General features: G+C 42.8%; 1 protein-coding gene across 1 annotated transcript in view; it reads left to right on the forward strand.

The window, feature by feature from the left end:
- Positions 1-11,684, forward strand: part of zfhx4 (zinc finger homeobox 4) — a 79,991-nt gene that overhangs the window by 63,995 nt on the left and 4,312 nt on the right. The window contains exons 6-9 of the mRNA XM_061240002.1: positions 4,251-4,384; positions 4,968-5,168; positions 5,574-5,694; positions 6,050-11,263. Of these exons, the coding sequence (XP_061095986.1) occupies positions 4,251-4,384; positions 4,968-5,168; positions 5,574-5,694; positions 6,050-11,263 (5,670 nt within the window). The remainder of the gene's footprint in view (positions 1-4,250; positions 4,385-4,967; positions 5,169-5,573; positions 5,695-6,049; positions 11,264-11,684) is intronic.

The raw sequence follows: 11,684 nt of genomic DNA on the forward strand, positions 1-11,684 counted from the left end.
GTTTTCTTCAAATAAATTATTGAAAAAATAAATAAATAAATAAATAAATTAAAAAAAGATTCTGTCTTTAAACTGGTCCAAATGGCAGTACTATATTAATCAAAATTGTGTTAGTGTACTTCCTTTGACTTAGTGTTTTTAATTCCATTATAGGCTACTCCCCTGTAAACATGGAATGTATATGTTAGCAATTAATATATAACAAATATATATATTTACATGATTTATCATACAGAATATTTGAAAATATACAGATTTTGAATTAACAAAACATGTAGTTATTGAAGCTACTTTAAAAAAAATGATCCAGTACTGTTTAAAATTCTAAATAGAATGCTGTGAGATTTTAAAATGTCATTGGCAGTTGTAAATAAAGATGGGTGGTGAGGCTGCTGGTCTCATTCCTGTAATGTAAACAGCTTGAATGTCATAAATCACCTTTTGATTTATCTAATCAACCAAGGTCCTGCTTCTCAAAGGCATTTGTCATTGGAAGAAGAACGGTGTCACAATTATTTTATCTATTGCTTCATTGCGCCACATTGTGTCTCAGGACAAAGGAAAAAGGGCAGCGTCATTAAGTGTGAAGCAGAGCCTTACACACAATCTGCCAAAGGAAGAAAAGCCGTGGCTCTGTCCTCCATATCACTGCTGTTTCTTTGTTACAGTGCATACGCTGAAGAAGGAAAATATAGAATATCTGAGTTAACTCCCTTTCATTTCATAAGAAAATTACAGACTGGTGAGAGGGGGAAAATATCCTTTCTCCGTTCTTGGCTCGGCAAACGACCAGCCAGTTATGGTTTATTGTAAACAGTTGATCTTAGTCTACACACATAGCTTTCCTGACACTGTCCTGTTCCCCACACTTCATACATACAGAGCCTGCTGCTGTTGTTTTTAAACGGAGGGGATTTTGCGTCTGTGGTGTAGTATGAGCATGTGTGAAAGCAGCGGCTAGGTTGATTGAGAAAATAAATCATAAAGATGAATCCACGTGCACTATGCACAATCAGATTAGCCCCCAGACTATACATTTACATTCAATATGATGGCAATCAATGGTGAAGCTTCATTGCATTGCGAAATGTGTTTGCACCCGGTTGTCCAGCAATCGCCTTCTCACCCTGGAAATAATTTAGTTGCAAATTGACTGGAAGATGGTGAAAATTGAAAGTTAAAATTAGAAATACTCATAACAAACAGCAGGGGAAAAAAAGGTCAGATGATGCTTGGTGGCGATGAGATTGGGGTTCCTGGCAAATGAGGTTTTCTGTTTGTCATGAAATGTATGTGACATGCTTCCCCAACGCAGCCGGGATATCAAAGCCAGGAGAAAAAAAAAAGAGATTATCTCGCTATTTGAGGCTGCAGAAAATTCTCTGATGCTCTTGGAAATTTATATTGTGCCTTGTCTGAGATGTGCGTTTCTTTTTTTTTCTCCACTCTGGCGTGTCAGGTTCCTTGACAGGGTAATATTTCAGACCTCAGATTCAACACATGATTACTGTAGAATAAGGAAGAAGGGAAAAAAATTAAGATGTATTAGTATGTGCTTATTGTGGGTATATATACGCTAAAGAAAATACAGAGTGTAGTGTGAAAAAATAATGATAAATGCAAGAATATATATTTTTTTACAAAAGGGCTGTGAATTTCATGGTTTTTCTGTGACGCTGTATTCATAAGAATAGGGTCGGCATCTTGCCTTGAGTGACCAGATTGGAATAAGGCACGTTGGCCCAGAGTCCTTTGTGTTCCGTCAGCTCTGAGAATGGAAAAATGGCACAGGCTGAGCAGGCTGGGCACTCTGTCTGTATCTAAGGATGAGGGTAATGAAAGATTTATCACTCCGTGCAGCATTTGCTAAATACAACTGGGGGCTGATTTCCAGAACTGAGCTCAGCCGTAATGATAATAACGCTGCTGTCCTCCGATGTACTGTACAGGGCACGCACATTTAGGATAGCACTCAGAAAGGTTGTTTGGCTATGGGAATCTACAGTTAAATGTCAGAGTATTGGAACTGTGACACAATTGTTGTTTTGTCTCTATACTTCAGCACATTGGATTTGAAATAAAACAATGAACATGATGTTTAATGCAGACTTTCAGCTTTAATTTGAGGGCATTCACAACCGTATGAGGTGATTCATGTGGTTAGCCATTTATACAGCGTCCTTCTTATACATTGTCCCCCGTAGGGCGACACAAGTAGAACAAATTAACATAATTTGAAATAAAGTCACCATATTATATACCCACACTGATTGTGGGTCTATATAAGGTGGCTATATAAGGGGCGGCAGGTAGGTTTAGAGATAGAGAGGTTGGAAGGTTGGTGGCTCGATCCCCCATTACATCTATGGTACCCATCAGCACTGCTGAATTGCCTTTGAGCGAGCCACTGAGCCCACTACTGCAAGGGGGGCTGCCCTGTGGCTGACCCTGCACTCTGACCTTGCAAAACATACAGTGGGTGTGGGGGGAATTACAAATAGGGGGACCTTGTATGTGTGTATCTAAGAGAGATATGCAGAAAGAAATCTATTTACCTTGTGTTAATTGGCAATAAAGAGATCTTAATCTTAATATTGCATTTGATGACTGCCTGCGACATTGTATTCATCACCTGATGCTACGTATCTTCTCAGGTGATGCTCAGCAGGCCTATACACCATCCTCCCATTTAAGGGACCAAAAGTAGTTGGACAAATGTCAAATAAAGTCATCATTTTTTAAATTTATTTTTTTGCATTTGATGACTGCCTGAAGTCAGTGATACATAGAGACCACCACGCTGGGTATCTTCCCTGGTGATGTTCCGTACTACAGCCAGTAGTTCCTGGTTTTTCCAGGGGAATTTTTCCTTCAGTTGTATTTTCAGCAAGTGAAACACATGTTCAGTTGAATACAAGATGGGTGATTGACTTGGCCAGTCAAGAACATTGCACTTTTTGCCCCTGAAAAGCTCCTTAGCTGGTTTGGCAGTGTGTTTAGGGTCATTGTCCTGATGCAAGGTGAAGCACCATCCAATGAATTTTAAGGCTTTTTTTTCTTGACAATTGAAAGTATTCCTCGGTCATCCACTACAATGGCCTTATGTGGTCTACCAGGTTGCTTGCTATTGCCAAGTTCACCAGTGCATTCTTGCTTTCTAACAATGCATCAAACGGTTTATCTCAACACCCCCAGTGTTTTGGGTATATATATATTTTTTGTCTTCAGCCTCATGATGGGCTGCTTTACTGGCTTTGACATTCATTTGACACTCATGTTGTGAGACAACAGCTGAGTGGTCAATTGTCCAATTACCATGTATAAAAATGGCTACACTACCTACAATTCCTACACTCATACCCAATACGGATGTAAATACCCTCAAATTAAAGCTGACAGTCTGCACTTTTATTTCAAACCAATGTGCTGGATTACAGAGCAAATAAAACAAAGGTGGTGTCGCTCTCCCAATATTGTTGCATTTAACTGTATTATCCCCTAATGAACTGCATAATAATAGCAAGGACAAACATTCAGTGCAGCATTCCTAATGCAAAGCTTGTAAAATGTTGTGAAAATGCTGTGTGTCCATTGAATGTCTTCAAGCTGAAAGCTAAGAGCTTTATGAAGTAGAATTATTTTCCATCACCAAAGATTAAATGAAATGTGTTCAATAAATCAGACTTTATTTTTACTACCACTGTATAATGGTGTGCGAAATTGAAGATTGCAATAATCTTCTTCACTTCATATTTCCATAATGTTTTTGGTGTTGTGTTGCTGTTATATGGTGTTTGTATGCAATAAATATTTTTTTGTTGATTTTTTCCCCCATATAATGTTATGTTACAAGAAGCCATGAGGTAGAAAAGAATATATTTTGAGGCTACGTATTAAATGCAATGATGCCTGTTATTGATTAATCTCTCAAGTTAACGAAAGGTACCTTGAACAAGGGGGACCTTCATTACCAGATTAATATGATAAAGTCTGTCAAGATTATTTACTAGACCATTTCAGTAGTTAAAGTTTGAATATTGCATATTTGTGAATTCAAATGCAAGGATATATTTTTATGATATTAGTCATCAATGTGAGGCATTCTGTTTTCTTCAAAAGCTTTACGGTTACACAAATAAAAACTCCAACACACACACACTTCTGCCCTATTTCAACCTTTTGTTTTTATTGTGAAATCCTGTCTGTTAAGGGAATCTTGTGGAACAAATCTCTCTGCTGTTTATTCTCAGGAATTAATGCACTGGGTAAGGAAACCCTTGGGACTACTGCAGTGGGGAAGAGGTCTCTGCTGCGAGAGAAGGAAAATGATGCCGCATCTAAGAGACCAAGATCAGCTGAGGAGAAGATGGCCAGCAATGAGCAGGTAACCACACAAGCTTCTGCCGCTAGTCACAGAAAGAAAGGGTTAAGCACAACTCCGCAATGAAGAAGAGGCCTTGTCCTCTCTACCGTATTTAGGTAAAATACCTGGGTTAACTCCCACCCTACGGATCTCTTTATATAATATGTATTTTTAAATTAAATTATGAAGTATTAGCTTGTCTTGAGTGATGCAGGTCTGAGTAATTTCTGAAATGGATTACATTAAAAGAGGTGGTGGGAAGCTCCTATCTAAAAGTACTCCTTGTAATGAGGGTCAGCTTAGACTGAAAGGGTGCACACCTTTGTCATTTGTAATCTTCTGATTAGAATTTCCAGCCAATCATGTTTTGCTAGTAAAATTGCTAGAAGTGAAGACTTAAGTGAATTACATGGAATCAGCTTTATTTTCATTTTTGCAGAGTATCATTTGTTTAGCTTAAAAATATGATGTTGGGTGTGTGTGTGTCTTTTACATTAAATACCTGCTGTAATGTGCATTTGTATTCTGGTTTGCTGTACCACAAACACTAATGGATGTAATGTGAACAAATTGGTCATGCCTTCACAAGTGCTATTTTTTTTAGGTCCAGCAGTGCCCATACTGTAACTACAGTAGCAAGGACGCAAACCGCATCCAGTTGCACATCATGTCCCAGCATTCCATGCAGCCTGTTATCTCCTGCCCCTTGTGTCAGGATGTACTCAGCAACAAGATCCACCTCCAGCTGCACTTAACCCACCTCCACAGTGTGGCCCCGGACTGCGTGGAGAAGCTGCTCATGACTGTATGTGCACAATGTTTTCTTAACTGTTAAAACCGTATAAATGTCAGTTGTGGCTCTTTCCCTTCTCTGAAATCCACTGCGGGCTTCAGCCAACTCCCAATTTAGAGCCACCCTGTTAAATGTTTCCCATGTATTTGGCTTACTCCTGAGGGGATTTGCTATAAATATAAAAATATTTTAAGCTAGTGCTGCTTTTGAAAATAAACTTGTGCATTGGAGCTCAGACATAAGCTTTCAAGGGGGCATTTAATTATATATTTATTCACATATTGATCATTTAATTTATTTGGATTTGCTACCATTTTTTAAAATCTATTGGCAATCTATGTGTGGTTCTTTAATTTTTTTCCAACATATATTGAAACAACATCCTTAACAATATTTTAACAAATGCCTTTTTCTTAGGTGTCAGGACCAGATGTTATGATGCCCAATAACATGTTGCTACCTGCAACTATACAAGACAAAGTCCCATGTCAGATTGACATGTCAACTGTCACACCAGAGGGTTCTGGTAAACAGCATGGTAAACACATTTTTTTTTTCGTGTTTTCATTTTTGAAGCCTTCAATCAATGTTAATATGTCACAAAAAATATTAAACTTCAGTATAGTTCAATAGCCTCTTTCAACACTGTGGCTGTGATTAAGTTCCATGGTAATAGAGAATTGTTTGTACAATATTCTTGTAATATTCTCTAAACATGTAAAAAAAAAAAGTACACTTTATTTTTCTGTACACAGGGTTCGTTGTACATTTGTGGTTGTTTCAAAGTATGAGATTGTATGACTCTATGTAGACTGTGTGACCCTGTTAAATTAATCTTATATGCCTGTTTAAGACTGTTTACAAAAATCCGCTTTCCTTTCATTCTCTTCCAGGTGACAGTTCAAATGATGAAAAGAATAGCACAGCACAGGAGAAAGGTGAGCTGGAGTTTCAGAATGAGGAATTCAAGCCACCAAAGGAAGCTGCAGAAGCCCCTGATTGGAAGAAGAGCTGTGGCCAGGAGCTAAAGAACCCAGACTCTCTGCAAGAGCACCTGAGCGAACTGCAAAAACGGCAGCAACTCTCGGTCTCTGATCGCCACGTCTACAAATACCGCTGCAACCACTGTAGCCTGGCTTTCAAGACTATGCAGAAGCTTCAGATACATTCCCAGTACCACGCCATCCGGGCCGCCACCATGTGCAGCCTGTGCCAGCGCAGCTTCCGTACATTCCTTGCCCTGAAGAAACACTTGGAAACTGGCCACCCTGAGCTGACTGAGGCAGAGGTGCAACAGCTCTGTGGAAGCTTCCCCCTCAACGGGGACTTCTGCTCTGAGAGTGAGGCCAGGGCCTACGAAGAGGCACAGGCCTTCGAGCAGGAGATGGACAAGGATGATGACCTGGACCAGGAAGGGAAGGCTAGTCCCACTGGGAGTGACTGCAGCTCTCTGTTGGATGAGATGGGCTCCGAACCAAAGCGGACTTTACCTTTCAGGAAAGGCCCAAATTTCACAATGGAGAAATTTTTAGACCCCTCCCGTCCGTACAAATGCACAGTGTGTAAGGAATCCTTCACCCAGAAAAACATTCTCTTAGTTCATTACAATTCAGTTTCACACTTACACAAGCTGAAGAAAGTTCTGCAAGAGGCCTCGAGCCCAGTTCCCCAGGAGACTAACAACAACATTGATAACAAACCATATAAATGCAATATTTGTAATGTTGCTTACAGCCAAAGCTCAACCCTGGAAATCCACATGAGGTCTGTGCTCCACCAGACAAAAGCCAGAACTGCCAAAATGGAGACAAGCAGCAGTAGTGCGAGTGGAAACAGTGGAATGGCACCGGCTAACAGCCCAGTTTCTCTAAGTCAAGGAAATGTAGAGCCTGCAAGCTTACCAGCGTCAGCTAGCAAAGAAAACAATGTAGATGCCAAAGAAATCAACAAAAAGCAAGCTACTGATCACATTTCTGTTCAGCCCACCCACCAACCATCCCAGTCACCAGCACAGCTTCAGATGCAGCTACAGCATGAGCTCCAGCAGCAGGCCGCTTTCTTTCAGCCGCAGTTTCTCAACCCAGCTTTCTTCCCCCACTTTCCCATGACGCCTGAGGCTCTGCTACAGTTCCAGCAGCCCCAGTTCCTCTTCCCCTTCTACATTCCTGGCACTGAGTTCAACCTCAGTCCTGAGCTGGCTCTGCACTCTGCAGCGTTTGGAATGCCTGGGATGACAGGCTCCTTCCTGGAGGACCTGAAGCAGCAGATGCAGCAGCAGCACCAGTTGGGACAGCTCCAGCTCTCTCAGCAGCAGGCCCAGCAGCAGCAGGTATCCCAGTCTCAAATGCAGCAGAAAACACAGCAGCAGACCAGCAAGCCCAAAATGGAACAAAACAGCATAACAGTCTCAGAAATTCAGATGTCCAAGGAGGCTGAAGAGCATTTGGAGAAACAGGAGACCAAGTCCAAGCAGGAGTATTCAAATGAGGTTGACGGCACAAGGGACAAAGATTTCAAGAAATCTAAACCTTCAGAACCTTTCCTCCCCCCACCACGCATTGTTTCAGGTGCAAGGGGTAACGCTGCCAAAGCCCTGCTGGAGAACTTTGGCTTTGAACTAGTCATCCAATATAATGAGAACAGGCAAAAGAGTCAGAAGAAGAACCGAACCGGAGAAGAAGAGATTAGTGATAAACTTGAGTGTGGAATGTGTGGAAAACTGTTCTCCAACATGCTCATCCTCAAAAGTCACCAGGAGCACGTGCATGGACAGTTCTTCCCATATGGAGAGCTGGAAAAGTTTGCACAGCAGTACAGAGAGGCTTATGACAAGCTTTATCCTATAAATCCCTCATCTCCAGAAACTCCCCCACCCCCACCACCACCACCCCCACCTCCACCGCCCCCGCCCCAGCCGACCACCACCTCTGTTGGCAAGGCTACTGCACCTTCTCCAGCACCCCTGCAAGCTCCTCCACCCCCACCACCCCCTCCGCCTCCTCCTCCACCCCCCCCCTCTGCCCCTCCACAGGTCCAGCTGCCTGTATCACTGGACCTTCCTCTCTTCCCCCCACTGATGATGCAGTCTGTACAGCACCCAGGTCTGCCACCCCAGCTCGCTCTACAGCTGCCCACCATGGATTCTTTATCATCAGATCTCACACAGCTTTGTCAGCAGCAACTGGGACTGGATCCAAATTTCCTCCGACAGTCGCAGTTCAAGCGTCCACGCACTCGAATCACCGATGATCAGTTGAAAATCCTTCGAGCGTACTTTGATATCAACAACTCTCCAAACGAAGAGCAGATCCAGGAAATGGCTGACAAGTCAGGCCTTCCACAGAAAGTCATCAAACACTGGTTCCGAAACACACTCTTTAAAGAGAGGCAGCGGAGCAAGGATTCCCCGTATAACTTCAGCATTCCACCCATCACTACATTGGAGGACATCAGAATGGATTCCCAGTTCAGTACACTGGAGTACTACAGAACAGATGCCACCATGAACAAGAGGTCATCCAGGACTCGCTTCACAGACTACCAACTGAGAGTGCTGCAAGATTTCTTTGATACCAATGCTTACCCTAAGGATGATGAAATAGAGCAGCTATCCACTGTTCTCAACCTTCCAACTCGGGTGATCGTTGTCTGGTTCCAAAATGCTCGCCAGAAGGCACGAAAGAGTTATGAGAATCAGGCAGATGCTAAAGACAGCGAGAAAAAGGAGCTGACTAATGAACGTTACATTAGGACCAGCAATATGCAGTATCAGTGTAAGAAGTGCAGTGTTGTTTTCCCTCGCATTTTTGATCTAATTACTCACCAGAAGAAGCAGTGTTACAAAGACGAAGATGATGATACGAATGATGAGGTCCAATCTGAGGAATACATCGATGCCAGTGACCAGATCCTACCTAAGAGCTTAGGCCCCACAGATTTATCAAAACATGCCCTTGTAACTGCTACCAGCTCTGGGTCGAGCTCTCCTTTAATGCCTTCACCTCGACCTGACATGGGAAAAATCTCACCAAAACCCGACTTTACCACTGAAAAACCAAAGCAAGCTGAGAATATTCCCTCTCAAGTGGCAAAGGCCTTGTCAGAGGCAAGACCTTCTAAGGCTTCAACTCCACAGCCACCACTACAAAAAGCCCCCCAACCACAGATGGCTAGACCACACTCTCAGCCCCAGTCAGCAGCTGTTCCATCTAGCCCTCTTTCCATTGCCCTCTCCTCTCTGACAAATAGCCTACCTCCCCAGATGTTACAGTATCAGTGTGACCAGTGTAAGATTGCCTTCCCAACTGTAGAACTGTGGCAAGAGCACCAACATATGCACTTCCTGGCAGCCCAAAACCAATTCCTCCATTCACAGTTCTTAGAAAGACCCCTGGATATGCCCTACATGATCTTTGATCCAAACAATCCTCTCATGACTGGGCAGTTGCTTGCAGGTGCCCTCTCCCAGATGCCAACACAGAGCAGCTCATCCTTATCAACACCTCCCAGTTCAGGCTCTAGCTCCTTGAAACGTAAATTGGATGACAAAGAAGATAACAGTTCTAATGATAAAGATGGTGGAAACAGTGCCGAAGACCAGCATAGGGACAAACGTCTCAGGACAACCATCACACCAGAGCAATTAGAGATCCTGTATGACAAGTATCTACTGGATTCAAACCCAACTAGGAAAATGTTGGATCACATTGCTCGGGAAGTCGGCTTGAAGAAGAGGGTGGTGCAAGTCTGGTTTCAGAACACCCGTGCCAGAGAGAGAAAGGGACAATTCCGAGCTCTAGGGCCTGCCCAGTCTCACAAAAAGTGTCCTTTCTGCAGGGCACTCTTCAAAGCAAAGTCAGCACTTGACAGCCACATACGCTCCAGACACTGGCATGAAGCAAAACAGGCAGGTTTTAGCCTGCCCCCTAGCCCCATGATGCCACAAGATGATGGCTGTGAGAGTCCAAACAAATATAATTTCTTTGAGTATCCACAGCTGCCCACTAAAATAGAGATGAGTGAGTATGACCTGCCAGCTGCATCCTCAACTCCAGTCAAACCATCTGAGTCACCGCTAAAAAACTTCTTGAGCCCTTCATCCTTAAAAGCAGAAAACAGTGATGAAACTGAAGGGCTTAATATTAATTCTGCAGAGGTTTCCTATGACTTAAACAAGACGGATTTTGATGAGACCTCATCCATTAACACAGCTATAAGTGACGCGACAACTGGTGATGAGGGAAATATTGAAGGGGAGAGCCAAACAGGACATGGAGGTGAAAATCTGGGTGAAACCAAAATGAATGCCATACTGAACCCAGAAGCCTGTGATGAAAGGTTGAACCTTGTGAGTCCCTCTTTGAGTTACTCCGGCAAAGACGGCAGTGAGCTGTATTTTTCCATGCGAGATGATGACCTAGACGAGAGTGAGACCTCAAGCTTAGCTGATCCTAGCTCTCCCAGCCCTTTTGGAGGTCCCTTCAAATCTGGAAAAGGCAGTGGAGAGAGGCCAGGGCACAAACGTTTCAGGACCCAGATGAGCAACCTGCAACTGAAAGTTCTCAAAGCATGTTTCAGTGACTACCGCACACCAACGATGCAGGAGTGTGAGATGCTGGGAAATGAAATTGGACTTCCAAAGCGGGTTGTCCAGGTCTGGTTCCAAAATGCTCGTGCAAAGGAAAAGAAGTTCAAAATCAACATTGGAAAGCCATTCATGATAAGCCAAGGGTCACCAGATGGGCCAAGGCCTGAGTGTACTTTGTGCTGTGTAAAGTATACTGCCCGTATTTCCATCCGAGATCATATTTTCTCCAAGCAGCACATTGCTAAAGTGCAAGAAACACTGGGGAATCAAGTGGACAGAGAAAAGGATTACCTTGCTCCCACCACTGTGCGCCAGCTGATGGCCCAACAAGAGATTGACCGTTTGAAGAAGGCAACAGATGTCCTTAGCTTGCCATCCCAGCAGCAAACTGTTGATAACAATGCACTTCATGGCCTTAGCCTGCCAACTGGTTACCCAGGAATCTCTGGCCTCCCACCTGTACTCCTTCCTGGTGTAAATGGCCCCTCATCCCTTCCTGTTTTTCCACCAAACACACCTGGTGAGTTAGTATGACAAAAGGAAAACTGAGTAGTAACATAAAAGAACAATACATTCTTTAGATCTACGCATGACCTGACTTTATTTTACATCAGAATGCTTTCTGTGAACAGTGACTTCTGTGTGTGAAGCAGTGGGATTATTATGAGGACCTTTTAGTGCATGCATTCACCCCAGCAGGATGGAGTCTTTTCACTGCCTGTACGAACACTGTAACTAATGCATTTTCTATCATTGTTTTTGTTTTGTGGGTTTTTTATTGGTTTTGTACTGCTCCCTTCTTTGGTATTTTTGTAAAGCGCATGTAACAGTTTTGATCCATAACAAAAAGCAAAACAAATCAAAGAGAAGAAAATATATCACAATATTATAATACAAATGGTTGGTTTTGCAAGTGTTATTAAGGTAAATATTTCAATATT

The sequence above is a fragment of the Conger conger genome, chromosome 4 (genome assembly GCF_963514075.1).
Source record: "Conger conger chromosome 4, fConCon1.1, whole genome shotgun sequence".
Classification (NCBI taxonomy): Eukaryota; Metazoa; Chordata; class Actinopteri; order Anguilliformes; family Congridae; genus Conger; species Conger conger.